The sequence below is a fragment of the Mustela putorius genome, unplaced genomic scaffold (genome assembly GCF_011764305.1).
Source record: "Mustela putorius furo isolate JIRA1106 unplaced genomic scaffold, ASM1176430v1.1 tig00003853_pilon_pilon_pilon, whole genome shotgun sequence".
Lineage (NCBI taxonomy): Eukaryota > Metazoa > Chordata > Mammalia > Carnivora > Mustelidae > Mustela > Mustela putorius.
The window spans coordinates 8,311,668-8,330,902 of NW_025422005.1; the positions used below are offsets into that span (position 1 = coordinate 8,311,668).

A 19,235-nucleotide genomic window follows, 5' to 3' on the forward strand; every position below is an offset into this window, starting at 1 on the left:
GGAACAGCTTCCACACATCTAGCTGTCACTGTCCCTGGGCAGTTGGGCTCGAGGGCTGACTCCCGGGGAGCAGTGCCAGGCAGACAGCTTCGGGAGCAGGCTGAGCAGAGAGAGGGTCAGAAGCAGCTGGTAGTAAGAAGTCCCATCTAAAAAAGTAAGCCAGGAAGAAGTCAGTCCCGCTCTGTTGAGCCTTATCTTTGCCCTTGACAATAACAGACAGGGTATTCCCTCCGCAGCCAGAGGGGATGAGGGGCAGGTCGAGGGCTCTCCCAAGTGTAAGGGTTGAGATGCCTTTAACCTCGACGAGGCACCTTTCCTCTTGAACCACCAGAATACAGAAATAGTTCTTCTGAAAAGCAGCACAGGAGAAAAGTGAAAGCCCTAGCTGGCTCTCGGGCAGACAGGCAGCGGGGGTGGGGGTCGGGCGCCAAGAAATGCTGGCGTTATCAGGCTTCAGGCCAAGGCCTGTCTAGAAGCCTGGCGGGTGGCGCTCCAAGCAGGTGGGCAGGGCAGGGTCTGCCCCTCCAGCCACAAGCGGACATGCCAGCAGCCACCACCTCCGCTGGGCGCTCCGCAGCACCGCAAGTGCCTGCCACCCATGGTTCACTTTGCGGCCCTGCAGGTCCCAAGTGCAAGGTCACTGGCAGCCCCAGGCTGCTCCTGGCGGCTGCCCTGGTCCCAGGGCCGGGTCGGCAACAACGCCCTCCCTTCTCAGGCAGGATGTTGTTCCGCCCGCCATGGTCCTCAGCAGGACAGGGTGCCCTCCTCAGGGCGCACACACTCTAGGCTGAGCGAGGGACACCAGGCTCCCCCGTGGGGCTGACTCCGGTCCGGCCAGAGCCGAGAAGCCTCACACCAGTCTAGCTGCCATGATCACGTGAGGAGTGGAGGCCGGGGCTGGGGGAAAAATGCCGGAGAAGAGCGGTCCCCGGGAGAACCAGGCCTGGGGAGGAGGAAGGCAGGATGGCAGGGGCCTCGGGCTAAGGCCACGAGGGTACGGGATCACAGAGCCTGTGTGTCTTGCTCTGGCTCAGGCCTGTTGAGAAGTTCAAATGTGTCTTCCACCACCTGCCACAGGCAGTTGTCCAGCGGGAACTCGTTGTCCACCAGGTTGACCAGGAAGTAGTTGTCGTGGATGTACTGGATGATCATGCGGGACGGCGACTCCTCGTCGTACAGCTTGCCCCACTGCTCGATCCACAGGGCGAAGGCTTCATCCTGCAGCCACACGCATGCGCACACACAGACGCACAGACGTGTGCACACACAGGCAGGCAAGGTGAACAGAGCTGCCCTTGGGTCAGGGCGCCACATTCCTTGCTCCTCCCCCCAAGGGCCTCTAAGCAGCTCCACAAGACACTTCCAGGAATGGAACAAAGGCTCCCGGCCAAAGTCACCTCCAGCCCAGAAACCAACACCCTGAGTCAGGGGTCAGGACCCAGCCAGGAAGGCGGAGCCCACCTGCCCTGGCAACCGTGGCCCCAATGACACCTCCCACTTAAGGTTTGCTGGGTGTGTGGGGCACGCCCACTCCTGGCCCCCTTACCTTCCAGAACATGAAGCTGACAGGATCGACCACCGTAGGCTGGATGATCTCCCGCCCAGGGAAGATGCCCCAAGTGACCGCGTTGGGCTGCAGCTCAGGGGCATTGGTGATGTTTTCACCCTGAGGGCAGACGGGGGGGTGGGGGGGTGGTCAGAGCAGACCTCGACAGCGACAGCGTAGACACTGCAGTCATCTTCTTGCCTGGGAACTCGCAGGGGTGGGTGGTGGTGGTGGAGGAGGCTTTGCTCCAACCCCTCCACCTGCCCCTCCCAGCCCTGCAGCTCCGGGAAAGGGGGATTGGGGCACTTCCTTCCTCCTCCCTGTGCTCCTAGCTCCACACCCCCCACATCGCATCCCCTCATCCAGACGTCCTGCTGGCTCCTGCTGGTTCCCTTTACGGGTCTGTGGATCTGTTGCTGTGTGTCGGCCCAGCCAGGCTGCCCCTTGCTACTTGGCTTGACACAAGGGCCGCTGTGATTCTAGTCTTCCCTGGTCCTGTTATCCACACCCCGTCCACCGTGACCTGTCTATGACAAAATGGGGAGCCAAGCCATTGCTGCTGGGAAAGGCTCCCTCTGGCCTTTAGGGGAAACCCCAAGCCCCAGCAGCACAGTCAGTTCTCTTAGCCTTACTCTGAACCCACCCAGCAGTGTCCCCACAGGCCGGCAGACAACGCCTACGCAGCCCTCCGCCCATTCCCCATGATGCCTGCTCCTTGTCCTCAAAGATTCCAACCACAGGGGACCCCTCCAAGCCCTTCCTGACGTCCCAGATTAGATGTCCCTTCCCTGGGTCCCCAGCATCCCATACTGAACCTTACTGTTCAAAGTGTACCCCGACTTGTAATTGCCCACGGACTGGGCCCCCTCCCTATACTGGGGGCCCTCTGGGCTGAGAGCAGGGGCCTGGCTCTGGGCATATGTTCCCACCACGCCTGGCCAGCGCTAGGTGCTCAGTGTTTGCAGACGGATGGAGTAAACACGGTGCCCTCAGCTCCTGGACACGGGGCCTGCTGAGCGCTGGCTAAAGCCCGGGGCTGGCCTACCTTGACGTCCACGATGTGGTAATTAACCCGGAGCTCGTACTTCTTCAGCACCTGCAGAAGCGCCCCCACCGTCTCACGGGAAGTGAAGAACTCCAAGTAGGCCTATGGGCGGGTGGGGGTGGCAGAGACCAGCACATCAAACCCAGTCCTTGCACACCCCTGCTCTGTGTGCACCACGACTGGACGCTGGCCCTCCCGACACCCCGGGGAGGCGCCCTCACAGACACATGTGGCAGGACTTGAGGCCCTGGGGCTAGCATGGCCACGTGGACCGAATCACAACTGCAAGCAGGGGAGAGGGGAGCATGCATGTGGGCTTTCTCCGTCTAGACAGGTCTGAGGGGCAGCTGCCTCCCTTCTCCCAGCCAGGGAAGGCCCCACGGAGAAGCCGCTTCAGAAGCCGGACGGGAGGCCCGTTTGGTAAGCTGAGCCACAGGAGGGTCCCCGACACATCCCAGCTGCCCCACTCACTAGAGGCTAACAGTGACCCAGGGTTTCTCCAGCACCGAGGGCCTGTCCGGGATGAGGCCGGGTTCGTGGCCTGCAGGGGGAGCATGGCTACCCCCATCCCACAGATGAGGAAACTTAGTCAGGAGAGGCCGAGCCATGGGGCTGCACTGAAGGGAGACAGCGGGGCAGGGACTGAAAACCCAGCTCTTTCCAACTCCAGCGCCCACGGCTACAGTTCTAGAATGGCGTTTTAACTCTAGGAGCCCTAGGAGAAAGGTGTCAACTCGGGACACCAGTAGCAGTTCCATTCACGAATGCGTCCTTCGTGCTTCCCACGTGCCAAGCACGTGCTTTGTTCATTTCGGCCCCAGAGCATGACGGGCTCTCTCTGCCTTTTACAGAAGAGACAGCTAAAGCGCATGGCAGTCAAGTGACCTGCATCCCCAGGTCTGACTAAACACGGGAACTCCTGTCCGCACCGTCCTCTGCCCCCCAGAATAAAGAGACCCCAGGGAGGGACGGGAGCTTCTCTGTCCCCATCTCCAGGGAACCCCCAGGGGCCGGCCAAGGTGGGCCAGCCCTGTGTGTCCCTGCCACACCTTCTGGAAGACATAGCCCCCATTGGGGCCCCAGCCCACGACGGGGTCGGAGGACGGCTTCCCGTTGATGTTGGGCTGCGAGTTGATGGTGAGGATCCCCTGCCGGTTCACACGCAGCAGCTCCTCCTTCATCAGGCTGGTCTCGGCCGCCAAGGGCTCATCATTCCAAGGGAGGCAAGTCACCTGGGGCAGAGGGGAGCCAGGCTGGGACAGCGACCACACCGGCCACCCTGGGCACCCTTCCTCTCGCAGACTCCACCCCTGCGTCGGTCAGCCCCTCTAGGTGTCCCAGGTGGGGACTTCCCAGCTCACCCTCCTCTTTGCGGAGGTGCCCCATTCAGACAGAGATGGGAGGCTTGGGTGGGGATGGGCAGGGGGAGACAGGGCAGGGGGGTTAACCAGGAACCCCACCCCAGCATCACTCACCTTATAGCCATGTTGGTTGGGCTCTCCCGAGAGGTAGTGTGCAAAGACTTCAAAGACGCTTTCTTCGCTGGTCAGCTCCTCCCCCCACATCTTCAATAGCTCTTCCCTTGGGGACTTACTCTTCAGGTAGAAGAGGTAGTAGTCCTTCAGCTCCCCGAAAGCTGGCGAGGAAGAATTGCCCCTGGCAGAGAAGGTGCCCAGAGGGCAAGGCATACTCCTGACCTGGGGCTCCTGACAGAGGGACAGTTGTGCCCACTTGCCCAAGGGGCATTCCTATGAGTCCTGTCCCACACTGCTCCCCAAACAGCATGCCAATAAGCAGGCAAACTCCCTCTGCCTCCCTCCCAAGAAACAGGATGCACTGGCAATGGGTTGCCTGTGGGTGCTCACCAGCGGCCATTGGGGAACTCATCCCACTCTTGCGTGCGGTAGATGTAACTCTTTGGTCTGGAGGCCCAGAAGATGGGACGGACATCTTCCTCCCGGCGCTTTGGGTGGGCACTGACGGCCCAGGGCAGGGGACGCCTGGGTGAGGATGGAGACAGGATGAGTAAGGGACAGGCTAGAGGAAGCAGGAAAGGTGGGGGTGGGGAGAGTGGGGACAGCAATCAGCCGGAGTTCTCTGATCTGACTATGCATGGAGTTCCCACTGAGACAGAAGCCTAAGTGTACGGCTAGCCATGGCAGACACCCCTCTGCATCGCCACGGTAGCCAGCACTGCTAGGGCCTGCTCATTCTGTGACCTCTCTGCCTTGTCTGCCCATCTGACTTTCCCCTGTGCCTCCCAGGCCCAAATTCGGGGCCAGTGGCGTCACCTGGGATCCTCAATCCACATGCCCAGACGCTTCAGCACCTCTGTGGTGGCCATCTCGCGGTTGAGGGTATAAAAATGGAGGCCTGGCACCAAGCCACTGGCCAGAAGCTCCTGGCACAGGCTCACGGCCTGCTCAATGCCATAGTTTCGGATGGCATCGTCATTGTCTTTGATCGGCTCAATCACGTCCTTGATCTGCTGCGGCACCTCCAGCTTGGACAGTTTCACGAGCTGCCGAAGGGAATGGTAGCCCTGTACGAGACACAAAGGGCTATGGGGTGCCGTCTCCCAGCCCGTCTCTCCCCCGAAATACTTACCACCCTTTCCATCCCACCAGGCCTCCCGGCCAGCTGTACTGTCACACAGAGTGACTCAGAAAGCCAGTCCAGGTTGCAGGAGTACCCCCGCCTCGTCCAGCTTCTTCCACTCAGTGTAGCAGCTGCCTACAGCACTCCCGCCCTTGGGCTGAGCTAGCCCTTCCGCCCCTAGGTGTGTTTATTGATAACTTGGTGCACATCAAGGCCAGTGGCTCCCAAGCTGCACTGATCATCAGCACCACCTGTAAAATTTAACAAGTAACATGCAAGTTCTCAGGCCCCACCTCAGACCTATTCAATCAGAACTTCCAGACAGGAGATCTGGAAATCTACCTTTCAAAACAAGTTTTTCAAATGATTTTGATGACAGTCAAGTTTGGGGAAACACTGATTTTTTTTACCAAGATTTATAATGAAAGATATAATCCCTTTTAGGGACACTGGTCAGCAGGTCCCTCCAACAGACACTGGTGCTGTTTTGGGGGCAGGGGGGTGGCCCAAAGGGGACCATCGTGGGGAGGCATGTTGCACCCATCTGAAGGGAGAGCTCCTGAGCATCAGGCACTGGATTTCACGCCAGGGCTCTGGCCTGCGCTGGGAGGGGGATGGAGGGAGGCCACGGAACCTCCTGGGACCCTCACCTGAATAGGAAAGATGCCGGGGAGGATGGGGCAGGTAATGCCTATCTCGCTGCAAGCCTTAACAAAGTGGAAGAATGTGTCAGCCTCAAAGAAAAGCTGGGTGATGATGAAGTCGGCTCCTGCGGACACCTTCTCCTTCAAGTACTTCAGGTCGGCCTCAAAGCTCCCTGCGTCGGGGTGGCCTTTGGGGTAACCTGCCGACAGGGATGACAGTAGGGAGAGGCTGGCTCCCACATACATGCTCAGGATGAGTGAGGAAGAGACCGGAAAGTTGGGAGCAGAGAGCCCTCTGCCTCAGAGGTTCTTGACCCGTGCAACACCGCAGCAGACAGGCCAAGGTGGTGAGCGGCTGTGCTTCTCACTCTAGCCATGACCCTTGGTGAGAGGTGGCCTAGGGCGACCCGCCCAAGAGTTGGGGGGAGGGATGGCACCCACTCCCTGTACTGTCCTGCCTCAGGTCCATGGCAAGCGCCGAGCAAATCCGGCCAGCATGCTGGGGCCACAGAAAAGAGAAAATGTCACTTTTAGCACGGGTCTGGCAGCATCTGGGGTCCTAGGCTGGAGTCTGGGCACTGGATTCAAAACCGTGCTTTTATTTTAACACGAAGATTACTCAGGGGTCCAAGAGAGTGGACATTAGAAACCACGATGCCCAGGGAAGAAGCGAAGAAGGTAGGCACGTTCCATCTGAAGGGGAGAAGGGAGAGCAGCCCGGAACCACTTCCAAAAGCCCAAAGGCCTGTCGCAGGGGAACAGGGATTCGCCTTCAAGTTCCTTATTAGTCCGAGTCTGTGTGGCTTCTGATGCCAGAGCCAGGATCGGTCCCAGAGAGCTGCCTGACCCTGGAAGGAGCAGCCCCACCAACAAGTAACGAGGTTCTGGAGACCGCGTGCCAAGGATGCCAAGGGCGGGATTGCAGAACCGCCTGGAGGCAGGACCCCGTGTCACCTGGGCTGCTTACCAGCTCCGTGAACCCTATGTTTGCTTCCTTCCCTGAGCAACTGAACTCACAAGCAGGACGACTGTAGGCCTGCAGGAAGCTACAGGGGAGCGCTGGCTTCCTGAGCCCAAGCCCTGGGCAGGACCCTGAGCCAGGCTGCTGGGGAGCCAAGCTGCTTTGCTATGATAAGGCCTTTCTGTTCTCCAGAAACCCAAAGTCATCAAAAAATGGACATAAAAACCCGTCTCAGGAGGCGAAGGGGTGGGAGGACTGAGCCACCATATTTCACTTTCAATAAGGCCATTTTTCCAACAGCGATTTTAAAAACAAGGAGTTTTTAAAAGCTCAAACTATAGCTCTAAATCCTCAATTACCACCGAACACACGTAGCATGTGCTTACATTTAGATTTTGCCCGTTTACTGTATTTCCAGTCACAGCCAGCGTGGCGTCTCGACCCAGATCATCCTGCTCGTCTGCTTTACCACAGGCAGAGCCCCAGGCCCACACCTGCAAGCTCACAGCCCAGCCCGTCTCCGCGCACGGCCACCCAGCGCCTACTGCATATGTGCGCGCTCCCCGATGTACTGGCCGAACGGCGGCCCGTGTGAGCAGGGAATGCTTGAGCAGGTGGAAATGCTCACTTCGCTCCTAACTCCTCACTGGGGCCTCCCAGACTCACCTAAACGCCCCTTTGACTATGAAGAGCGGCTGTGCACATGGGGGCCTAGGACTAAATTCAAAGCCACCGGCGACAGCTTCTTTGAGGCCACGTGGATTAGTTTCTTAAATTCACATCCCTATTCTGTGCTACTTCAGAACGTAGCCATGTTGGTTTTCATGTAAAAATGGTATGATTTCCCCAAGAAAGTTTTGAGAAAAAAAATGGTCATGTCGGGACGACATTCAAGGTAATCCCTGGACTTCTTGCAACCCGGCACACACTGCCTCACCGTACCCAAGCCCTGGCTCAAGGAGCCAAGTCCCGATCCCATCTAGTGGAGCTAAGAGGGAAGGCCACCGCATCCATCTTGAGCAGGTGAGCCCTGCCTCTTGGCTGTAGCCCCTGGAACAGAAGCTGCGCCGGGCCAGTGCCCTCTCCTGAAAGTCTGGAGCGGACTCTGAGACCCGTCAGTCTGGCAGGACTATTGGCTGGAAGCGACTGTGTGCACTCGGGAGCTGGTGGCAGGTCACGTGTGTGCAAGAGCATACACTCAGAGCTCCTGGAAGCGTGGAGCACGTGCGGAGTGGGAGGCAGAGAAGGGAGACTCTGCGGCTCCAGACCGAACGAGGGAGGCCTTGGTTTCTCACTGCTTCCTGGTCCAGAGCCTCATGAGGTCACGTAGCGTTTCCTGACAAGGGTTCCAAAATTCCCTGCCCCCCTAACCCCTGTCTTAACATCCCTTTTTTGTTTAAAGAAGAATAGGGCTGGGAAGCAAGCTAAGAGCATAAAAAGGCAAAGGGATTAAAAACTTAAGGGCCAGTGGCAGCCTGGCAGGTGGTGGATGACAGAATGAGAGCAAAGACAGTGTGACACAGCTCTTGAGCCTCCTTCCCCCGGCACAGGTGCAGGCCCACGACAGCCTGGGTCACTGGGTCCTGAACTGAATGCCGGTGGGCCTTCTGTGCCTCTCTGGGTGTCACGCCTTCCCTTCCCTGTCCTCCCACGCTGGGAAGGCCCAGCCACTCACCTGCCACACAGATGTCAAAGTAGTCCCCGAACTCGCTCCGGATGTGCTTCACCAGGTCCGCGGCATAGCTGAAGCCTCCCTCCTCCTCTTCCCACTGGTCACCCACGGGGTCTGCAAGGGGGGCAGAGGCCGCAGTCACTGGGTCTCACCCACGATCCAGATGGCCTTTATGATCCTTCTCCCTACCCCACCCCCAGGGCCACCAGCTTCTCTGAGATCGAGCCTTGATTTTCCCAGCACAGCACCTGGCAAGTGGCGGCCTGAAAGATGCAGCCATCCCGGCAAGCGCTCGCCGAGCACTGACTCCGCAGGCAGTGTGCTGGCAGTGCCAAGCAGGGGACAGCTGCGGCTCTGCAGTTAGCCTGGAGTATGTGGGACCCCCTCCCTCCCCAGATCTGGGTGTGCTCAGGCACTTCCCCCAACCCCACTGCTCCTCCTCCCACCCTCTTGGAGCTCTTGCCTCCCAGAGGAGTTCCTACTCCCAGGTGAGTCCTAGTGGGGAGCAGCGTCCCACCCAGGTCCCTCTTCCCACACTCGGGTGCATGATGACAACAGGTGCCAGAGGTATGAGGAACTGTCCCCCTCCCCCTCCGGGGATCAGTGCCAGAACCGCACTCTCTGATTGCTGGAGCTGTGTAGCCAGGGCAGTGGGCTATCAGGCAGGGCTGCAGTCCTGACTGAGCTCCGATGCCAAAGCTAAGAGTCAAGAAGTGGGTCCATCTGCGCGGCTCACTACCCACAAGGCTGGCTGACACCACGGGATGGGAGAGGATGCTGAGCTGCTCAGTGGGGGCCCCAGAGAAAAGTAAAGGGCTGTTCCAGGGACAGAAGAGGCCTTCCAGGAAGCAAGATCCCAGTGAGCAGAGGGCTGGCTCCACACCTCCCCGCAACGCCAAGATGTTCTTCAGGCCCAGCCGCTTGGCCTTGTGCAGGTAGCCTGTGATCTGTCCCTGGTTCTGACAGCAACAGGTCATGTGCAGGATGGTCTCCAGGCCACAGTAGTTCACGGCGGTGCTGGCAATCATCATGGAGGAGGTCTCCTTGTCTGAGCCGGGGTCCCCTGCTGGATGCCAGGTCACATCTATGAAGAGGGGACCACCTGCCCCCATCCGATCAAACCTGTAGGTAATTTCTTTCTGAAGAGGGGCTCCTGAGAGCACACGGCCCTACACCACCTTCCCATGGGCTCTGGGAGGGAGGGAGACATCACAGCCAAGTCATAACCAGATGACCCACACTCATATCTGGGCGCTGCTACTTAGTAGCTGTGTGACCTTGGGAAAATTAATCTGACTGGGCCTCCGTTTCCCCATTTCAAAAATGTGCCAGAGAACAGCACTTCATAATAACACTGTGACAATATTACCATAGATGGCTCCACAGCCCTTGGAGTGCCAACAGTGCTTGGTACACATTGAACACTCAGTCCCTGGGAACTCCTGTTACAAAGATGATTTTTTTTTTTAACGATTTTATTTGAGAAAGAGAAAATGAAGGGGGGTAGAGGGGCAGAGGAAGAGGGAGAAGCAGACTCCCCACTGAGTGCCACCTGATATCAGGGCCTGGGCTGTCAGATGCTTAATGGACTGAGCCCCCCAGGCGCCCCAATGAGGATGAGATTGCAGAGATAACTGGTATCAACAATGCAACCCTTTTGTGAGAGGGCAGCCTGCAGCCTTTCAAAGTGCTTGCACTTGGATTATCTTGGGTGAGTTCTGACATTTTGCTGGTCAAAGGTATGGGGAACTCTCTGAGTGGCAAGCAGAGGCTCACTCTAGGAAGAGGAAAAAAGAGGGTGAGCAGACACAAGTTTCTTTCATGCTACACTCCACCCCCTGCCCGCCTCCTTGTGGTGCAGCAGCCAGCAGGCTTCTAGAACACGGCCACGGTTCCTGAACGAGACTCAAGAGTCACAGATGTGCACACACACCTGACTGACCAGCTATAACATGGGCGCCTGGGTTGCCTGGGTTGCTCAGTGGGCTGGGTGTCTGCCTTCGGGTCAGGTCGCTGATCCCAGGGTCCTGAGATTAAAGCCCCACATCGGGCTCCTTGCTCAATGGGGAGCCTGCTTCTCCCTCTCCCTGTTGCTCCCCTTGCTTGTGCTCTCCCCCATCAAATAAAATCTTATTTAAAAAAAAAAAAAAAAACCTCTCGTGTCTTTGAACTTCAAAACTTCCAGAGTGACACATGAAACATGCAAGTGGTACAATGCATAAACTTAAAAAAAAAGGAACCACACATCATAAGGTGCTAATGTAATTCGTTTGGCACTTCTAGATTGTGAAAGGTATTTAAGTCGAATTCCTAACGTACTGAAAATGTTCTCTAAGCCACTGCTTTATGACTTCCTAAACTGTATGCATGCGTCAGTCCCAAGTTCTGCCAAAGAACGCAGTCTGAGAAAATCAACATTTTTAACTCGTTGAAGAATGTGTCTTAAAAATTCCAGATGCAGGGCACCTGGCTGATTCAGAGGGTGGAAGCGTCTGCCTCTGGCTCAGGTCATTATCCTGGGGTCCTGGGATCGAGCCCCAGATAAAGTCTGCTTCTCCCTCTCCCTGCCTCCCACTTCCTGCCTCCATATCCCTCTTACTGCCTCCTGCTCACAAGCACGCTCTCTCTCTCTCTCTCTCTCCCAAATAAAATCTTTAAAATAAAACCCAAAGGACTTCTGTGGACAGCTGAGAAGCTGCAGCTCCTGGGTCTACCCTGCTCTTTTCCACCCCTGCTGGCTGCCTTTTCCTGCCCGGTCAGAGTGTGACCCTCCCCGCAGCAGGGCTGTGGCTTTGCCTCCGCGGGGGGGGGGGGGGGGGGGGGGGGGGCTCATTCTGACCCCACCTCCCCAACTACATCAGCTCACCTTGAGATGAGATTGACAGCCCCCTCGGCCGTCCGAGGAGGGAAGAATTCTAGGGAGAACCACTTGTCCCCAGATTCCATCCTCCGCCTCATCTTCTCCCTGAGTCTGTCGTGGCGCTCGGGGTCCAGCCCAGGTGTGGAACATCTCGAACTCTCCTTAGAGCTCTCGCTGCCACTGCTGCTGCCCTCCGAGCGGGGCGGGGGGCCGCCATCCCCTCTGGGTTCGTTCACCATGGCCAGGTTCCGGCTGCAGGGAGTGGAGGCAGGAGCGTCAGAGGGCAGCAGCCAAGTCCCGGAGCGGCAGGGTCAAGTGAGATGTGGCGTTTCCAGCAGGAAGAAGGCCAAGGAGGGTAAGGGTGACAACGCCCCCGCCCAGTGGCTCCACATACTACAGCTGTGACTGTCTATGCTGCCTCCCTCGACGCTTTGCCCTCCACAGCCGCCTGGCTCCACATAAACCAGCCCCCACCCGGCACAGAAACATGCTCCTTCCGCCCAGGGATCCTCGGTGACAGCTACCTGATGGAGGGCGGCACTGAGAACCTCACCCTGCCAGCCTCCAAAGTCCACAGTCCTAGGCAGGGGCCTCGGGATCTGGAAGGGAGAACCTTGGGTGTTGGACGGTCCATCTCCGCCAGCTGGGACCCAGGGCGGGTGGGGAAGAAACAAAAGGAAACTTCCCCAGCGAGAGGGTGTTCCTCTGGGCGGAGGGAGCAATGACAGGGGAAGAGCCCAGAGCCAGACTAGCTGGGGCCCCGCGCAAGGGGGCGGGGGCAAGGCTTTCAGGCGGGAGGGAGGGCTGAGGCTCCAGTTGCAGAAGCCAGATGGAAGGAGGGGGATGTTGACTGGAGACTGCAGGGCTTGGTAGATAGGAGGCCAACTGACGTTCAGGGTCACCGGATTACTCTCCAAAGAAGGCAGAGCTCAGTCTGGCCCTGTCGGGAACATCTCCTGTTACTTGGAACACTTTGTCTGCACACAGGATGGAAGGAATGTGGGCAGGACAAAGGAGCCAGACTTCTCCTGAGTTCGTGCTACTCCAAAAAGTGGCACGAACTGTCATGGGTTAGACCTTGACACCGGCTGGGTTCCACAAGTAACCGGACCCAAATTCAATTAAGGGCATGAATTTGTGTCCTACTCAGAATAAAAGCTTTTGCATCCATGCCTGCCTTCCAGGCTGTTCTCCGTACACACACCACGCGAGCTGGTTAATTACAGTGACTGCACAATCACCACATACGAAGCCCTAAGCCATGGCAACCACAGGCAGGCCAGCAGAAGGCACGGCGTCACCCGCCAGTTTAGTGGGGAAAATGAAACAAATACTTAAAAACAAGACAGAACAGAATTCTTGAACAGCAGTGGGCAGACACACACTTTTAGCAGTGAAAATCCTCTGTGTGGTGACATGGGGCATCAGAGGAACAACCAGGCCAAGTTAATTCCTTTCAAGGGATAGTCACTGCTCAACCAGGGTCTGCTTATTTGTTTGTTCCTTTTTTTAAGACTTTATTTATTTATTTGACAGATTACAAGTAGGCAGAGAGGCAGGCGGGGGGGGGAGGTGCGGGGAGCAGGTTCCCTGCCAAGCAGAGAGCCCGATGCGGGGCTCAATCCCATAACCCTGAGATCATGACCTGAGCCGAAGGCAGTGGCTTAACCCACTGAGCCACCCAGGTGCCCCTGAGCTGGGCTTTTTAACTATGTGGGGGTCCTAGACTCCTGAGAAATGGATGAACTCTACTGCTCCTGTTCCCTGCAACACACACAGGGGCACATTGTACACCCAAAGTCAAGACCAGAGTAAAAACACTTGTAGCAACGATTTTTCTTCCTAGGGACACCCATTTTTTATCCTGATCTAAAACTCCAGCTTCTCAGCAGGGACAGCCAACAGGAGTAAGGAAAGGGAAAAAAATCAAGATCAGCCTAGCTGGCTTTTCTCCTCAATTCAAGACAGTGGCTCATTAATTGTCTGCTGGAACAAAACCAAGAGAGGGGGAGGAAACAGAACTACCTGCCCTTTCATTGATTTAATACAGACTTATTGCCTTCCTAGTAAGTGCCAGGCACGTGCCTTCTTCAGCCTCCTTCCTCACATCACTTCTTACCCTTCTCAAAGCTGGGACTCCCACGGGGCCATAGGGTTGTAATTGTGGATTCATAGTTTTGCCTCCTCTCCAACCCTCCAGGCACCCTGAGACCAGGGCGCGGGATCCTGCCTGTGGCATCCCCCATGCCCAGCACAGTCATCACAGCCAGCATTCTGTGAGCACCAATGGGTCAAGCACTGTCACTCTGTTCTCAAAATGACCCTCTGCCATTTACTGACCACTTGCTTAATCTGTGCCGAGCACCGTGCAGTGCGCGAACACGAAACTCACCCCGCCCAGAAGGGCCAGGGTGGACACCTGGGGGCAGCCCGACACAGCGGGCGCCGGACACTGCGGTACCAGCGGCCTACAGGTGCTCAGCTGGGAGCCGGAAAGACGCCTCCGGCACCCTGCTGGGAGACCACGAATCGAGTCACGCGGTCACTGGGTCAAGGTGGGGGCGGGGACGCGGGCCCAGACCCGGTCCCAGGGGGGCTGAGTCACCACCCCCGTCTCAGGGCCGCCTCCTCCCCGGGGTCCCCTCCGTCCACGCCGGGGACCGAAGGCGAATTTTCCGTTCACAGCTGCAAGTCCCATTGGCGGTTACACCAGCCCCCCAACTGAGGGGTCGCGCAGAGCGGCAGAAGCCCACCGCCTAGAGGGGCGGGCCGGCCCCCTCGCTCCCCGCCCCCGGGTGGGTGGGCCTCACTTCCCGGATATCCCTCCCTAGCGACCCCACGCCTCGCCTCCACTCACCCTCCCGTCGCTGGTGACTCAGAACGCGCGCGCCCGAAGCAGCTGTTCGACCAGGGTGTGGGAGCGTCCGGCTCGGGGGGGGGGGGGGGGAGCGGGGTGCGGAGCAGGTGTCAGGTTGCGGAGGGAGGCGGGACCAGAGGGCGGAAACCATCCTTGCGAGCGACCGGAAGTCCGTCCCCAACATGGCCGCGCCCAAGGGAAGAGGGTCTTCCACCGTCATGTGACGCGGGCCGTCGCCCCACCCGTCTGCAGCCACTCCCTGTCTCGGTCCCAGGCTCGAGAGGACCACGTGACACTGTCGGGGGCCAGTCACGTGAGGCGCGGATTCTGGGTGGGAGGGGGTTGGCGGAGGGTTCCAGAGTGGCAGTAAAGGAGGGAGATGGCGGGGTGCAGGGGGTCCCTGTGCTGCTGCTGCAGGTGGTGCTGCTGCTGCGGTGAGCGTGAGACCCGCACCCCGGAGGAGCTGGTAAGGAACGGGCGGAGCCCAGCTGGGGAGGGGGCGGTTGCCAAGGGACGGCGAGAGGCGTTGCCGGGGGTGGGGCCGGGCCGAGCTGGGGCCTCAGGTGGCAGCGGGCGGGGCGCGGGCACCGCATCCTCGGCTCTCGAAGCATCTGCCTCGCTTCCCGTGCCCGAGTCTCGGGTCTTCCTCAGAACCCCTCCCTGGTATCTGCGGCAGAATCCAGGCCCGCTCCGGTTAATCCCATCCACGGTTTCTTTTATTTCCCTGTGAAAGGAGTTTGGAATGAAGCGAGCGTTGTCCAAATGAGCCCCTTCACCGGACTCGGTGCTTATCCAGCGGCTGGCTTAGTTTCTCCAGCCCTTTCTGACTGTATCCCTCACCTTTTCTGGGTCATTGGTAATCCAGCTTCCCTCTGCAAAGCACCCTGGGAAAACTTGAGTTGCTGTGTCCCAGAGTTGACAGGTCCCTTCTGTTTTCAGATTCAGTACATTGTCCGATGGATCCTGAATTTTTTTCTCCTTTATCTGGCATGGGAGATCTTTGACGGGTCCTGAAGACAAGAGTGGTTATTTAGAGAACCTATCAGTAGAAACGAAGAGCTCACCTGGAAGACTATAGCCGCCGACATGACCCCCATCCCAAAAGTGTTTTTTGTTTTTTGGGTTTTTTTTTTTAGATCTTGTTCCCATTTGATAATAGTTCTAGATGGTTTGGAAATAAACAATCAAATTTTAGCAAATACTTATGTCTCTTTCTACTTTTAATCATTTGATATTTAACCATTTAACCATTGTGTGGATCTGTTTTCTAGACCATCCTTGGAGAAACACAGGAGGAGGAGGATGAGATCCTGCCAAGGAAAGACTATGAGGTGAGATTCTTCGTTGCTGCCTGGGGTAAGAAAAGCAGTGAGGGAGCTGGTCACTTCAGACAGAAGCATTAGGATTGTAAGGAGGAATGCTCTTTGACGATCTGTCCCAGGGAGTGAATGGGTAAGAGGTAATTTCCCTCTCTGAAAGGGACTGTTTGACAAGCGCTTTCTCACCATAACCCCAAAACAGGGTCTGATGTGTCTCGATGCATTCATAGATCTGTGGCACCTTAACCTCGATAGAGCATACTATTTAGTTTTACAAGTAGAGACTGAGAGTAAAAGCAGCTGACAGTGCATGCTCATCATAACAGCTGTGGGACAGGAGACCTTCCTTCTCTTCTTAGAGAACTTTCCAGATGACTGTTTTCCTGCCCAAACAGCTTCTCTCTGAAGTGCTCTCTTTTTTAAAAGATTTTATTTTATTTATTTGTCAGAGACAGAGAGAAAGCAGAAACATGAGAACTGCAGGCAGAACAGGCAGAGGGAGAAGCAGGCTCCCCTGCTGAGCAAGGTGCCGGATGTGGGACTCGATCATGGGATCATGACCAGAGCTGAAGGCAGATGCTTAACCAATTGAGCTACCCAGGTGTCCCTCTCTGAAGTTCTCTGTATTGTAGTTCCAGTTCAAGAATAGGATTCTAAGAGTGTGTGTGTTTAGTAAGGCCAGCACTGCTGGAGTAAAACCAAACCAGTTTGCTTTTTTATCATTTAGTTTCTGATAATGTTTCTGTGACTTTTGAAATAACAAAAACAGGCCATGGTTATGATAGAGAATTGTTAAGCCATTACAAAAGGAAGTTAGAGAAAAACCCCTTACCCTACCCACTAAAAGATAACTATGAACTTTACTGAATACCCTTTTCCATGCTTACATTCCTGGTTTTTTTTAAATAACAGAAGCGAGATTCTGCTACGTATATTAACATGTTTTCTCCTCAGCTTGAAAACAGTCTTTCTATTGCTAATACATTACTACAGTTTTTTAAAAATTGAGGAATACTTTTTTTATTATGCCACAATTTATTTAATCTGATTTTTCTATATGGTGAACTAGTCTTGACTATTCTTTTCTTCTTCATCCTTAATTGCTTCTTTGAGCAATTCCAAGAAGTGTGATTAATCTTCTATGTTTAGTGCTTTCTTGAAAGTGTCACGTAGGTAGAGGGGTGCCTGGGTGGCTCAGTCAGTTAAGCTCAGGTCATGATCCCAGGGTGCTGGGATTGAGTCCCATATGAGGTTCCTTGCTTAGCAGGAAGCCTGCTTCTCCCTCTCCCTCTGCCACCTTTCCCCTGCTGTGTCTCTCTCAAATAAATAAATAAAACCTTAAAAAAAAGTCTATGAGACAGACTTTAAAAATTCAATATTTTAGGGCAATAACATACTCAGACTAATTTTCTTTTTTAATATTTTATCTTTTTCTGTAGAATTTTGTGGAACTGTTAGGATTTATTAGTATAACATGGAATTTTGAAAAAACTTTCATCATGGAGAATTTCAAACGTAAAGAAGAATGGATAGAATAGTATATTGAAACCCCCTATACTCATCAGTTTCAACATTCATTCAGCTCATGCCCAACCTTGTTTCTTCTGGCTCCCATCCCCTTCCCATATTATTTTGAAGAAAATTCTACTCATCACATCATTTCACCCATAAATAATTCAACTTGCATCTCTAGAGAACAAGGATTTTTTTTAGCACACCACAGTACCATTTTCATACCCAAGAAATTAACAGTAATGCATTGATATTAAATATCCAGTGTTCAGATTTTCCAGTTGTCTTATAAATGTCGTATAATTTTTAATGTTCTGTAATTTTTAAATTATTATTATTATTATTTATTATTACTCTTTGGCTCTAGTTCCCAATAAGGTCCTCACAGTGCATCTGTTTGATTATCTTTTAAATTTTCCTTAAACTTTTTTTTTTTTTAAGTAATCTCGACCCTCTACATGGGGCTCAAACTCACAACCCCAAGTTCAGGAGTTGCCAGCTCTACCCACCGAGCCCACCAGGTGCCCCCCTTCATCTTTTTGAAGAAGATTCTTCCTTCATCTTTTTTCCCCGTGCAGTTTACTTGACAGAATAATTTTTAGGACTCTGGAATTTGCCAATTGCTCTACCATGGTATAGTTAAATATGCTACAGTGATGGGAATGCTTTTAATGAATCAGAATCAAAAGCATGATATCTACTGATGTATTTTCCAATATTTCTAAAATATTAGTCTCCTTGCACATAGCTGAGAGGTTTGCAAGAGTTAGTAGAGGAAGCCCCATATTGTGCTATTACCTTACACTCCCTCACTGAACCCAGTGATGTCACCCTGACTGTGTGAGTGTGACAAGGACTTTCTGGCAACCTTCCTGTACTCCCTGGAGCTCACCATGGCTTCTCTGCTCCATTCACCCTGCTGTCCCCAAGGCTTCATCTCTCCTTTTACTAAAGTACACTTGTATTTGTAATGCATTTATGTTCACCTGATACGCATGTTTATGTAAATTTTATGGGTTAATGTTTCATGTGAGTCATTAATATTTCTCATGAACTATCTTCAAGTAAGAGCTTCTTCAGAACATTTGCTTTGTATCAGAGCAAATTTAGCTAGACACTTACTCTGAAAAGTCTGCTCAGGTTTGACTAGGGATCAACTAGAAAACCCTTCTGTTGAAAATCTCTCTAAAATGTGCTCTTTCTCCTTCCTGCCTCCCTAAGAGTTCACTGCACCTATTGGAGTGACGTTAGAATCCCTGGTTTGACATCCATTCTCATACTAGGTGGTCTGATTAGCAATAACCCTCTATCTGTGGGGTGGCTGTTAATAGTGGTGTTTTCACGCAGATCACAACCTGTGTTGCTCTTTTGAATTAGAAAAAGGCATCCCTCAGAGCAGAGGACTTAGAATAAAGGACCTCTCCCTCTGGGCCACAGCAGCTCCCCTAGCTCAAGGCCCATTGTGGGTGCTGCTTGTGTAAGCACTGAGGTGACGTTCCTGGTTGAACTTGGGTTGCCTTTCAGTCCTGCTTACCCCTTTGACCACATGCTATTTATAACCTCATTACCTTGGGCAGCCCTGCAGAACACCTATACAAAAATTTTTTTTTTTAAGTTGTTCCCCCCCGGCACCCCCCGACACACACACAAAGAGCAGAATACAACAGAAATAGAAGGGAGTTAGTCATCACAAAGGAGAATGAAACGATATCTGGTTTTAAGAACAGGTCCTATAGGCCCTTGGTACATATTTACAAAATGTCAAATTCAATTTTTAAAAAAAGAAGAGATTGATGTTCTGGTGTTAGGCATCCCATTCTTTTACTTAATAATTTTTGCGTATTTTCCACATCTGTCTCTTTGGATCTTTCATAATTACCTTATTATTATATAGTCTCCTGTGTTTGGGTGTCTGATAATTGATTTCATAAGCTGCCTGCTTATGCCCCTTTTTTAAAAAGGGATTTGGACTTTGGGTATAGATGTAGATGGAACAGATTGTCACATGTCACACCTGTGTTCGGCTGACTGCTAAGTCATGCTCAGAGTGTGGCCACAATGTCTCGTTTGTTTGGCAGCTGATGTGTTGGTAGCAACAGGTTTAGGAAGGAGAGAACACGGCAGACCATTTTCCTCTGTTGCCAGACGGCTGCTTCTCTTAGAAAACATAGAAGAAATAAAATTAGTTCCTTTGAATTGTTTCTCAAGATGTCTCTGGCAC

General features: G+C 54.1%; 2 protein-coding genes across 11 annotated transcripts in view; one reads left to right on the forward strand and one right to left on the reverse strand.

Annotated features, from left to right (window-relative positions):
- Positions 1-170: 170 nt before the first annotated feature.
- On the reverse strand, positions 171-14,403 carry MTHFR (methylenetetrahydrofolate reductase). 7 transcript variants are annotated; one of them, XM_013049036.2, is made up of 13 exons: positions 14,184-14,250; positions 11,851-11,925; positions 11,333-11,578; positions 9,350-9,588; positions 8,470-8,580; positions 5,840-6,033; positions 4,883-5,133; positions 4,457-4,591; positions 4,067-4,247; positions 3,641-3,823; positions 2,592-2,693; positions 1,547-1,666; positions 171-1,218 (listed from the first exon to the last, which is right to left on the reverse strand). In XM_013049036.2, the coding sequence occupies exons 3-13, from the start codon at positions 11,563-11,565 to the stop codon at positions 1,003-1,005; spliced, it is 1,965 nt and encodes a 654-aa protein (XP_012904490.1). In that variant the 5' UTR covers positions 11,566-11,578; positions 11,851-11,925; positions 14,184-14,250; the 3' UTR covers positions 171-1,002. The 7 variants fall into 7 exon arrangements, with proteins under 7 accessions (XP_012904490.1, XP_004741530.1, XP_004741529.1 ...); XM_004741473.3 differs by lacking the exon at positions 11,851-11,925 and having other exon boundaries at positions 14,184-14,266; XM_004741472.3 differs by lacking the exon at positions 14,184-14,250 and having other exon boundaries at positions 11,851-12,278.
- A 93-nt stretch (positions 14,404-14,496) lies between these two features.
- The window catches only part of CLCN6 (chloride voltage-gated channel 6), a 30,592-nt gene continuing 25,853 nt past the window's right edge, over positions 14,497-19,235 (forward strand). For 3 of the 4 annotated variants that reach the window (XR_001177265.2, XM_013049000.2, XM_004741470.3), the window contains exons 1-2: positions 14,497-14,649; positions 15,455-15,514. Coding sequence is in view for 2 of the 4 variants with exons in the window: in XM_013049000.2 (XP_012904454.1) it covers positions 14,563-14,649; positions 15,455-15,514 (147 nt within the window). In the remaining 2 variants the exon portion in view is untranslated. Of the gene's footprint in view, positions 14,650-14,692; positions 14,968-15,454; positions 15,515-19,235 lie in introns of those variants that run through there. The other variant, XM_013049011.2, reaches the window with a different exon arrangement.

Coding starts and splice junctions, on each gene's coding strand:
- MTHFR (XM_004741472.3), bottom strand. CDS start 11,960: ATGGACCGTCCAACACCCAAGGTTCTCCCTTCCAGATCCCGAGGCCCC. Junction 5,134..5,839: donor CCGGCATCTTTCCTATTCAG/GTGAGGGTCCCA, acceptor TGTCTCGTACAG/GGCTACCATTCCCTTCGGCA. Junction 4,248..4,456: donor GAGTTCCCCAATGGCCGCTG/GTGAGCACCCAC, acceptor CTTCTCTGCCAG/GGGCAATTCTTCCTCGCCAG.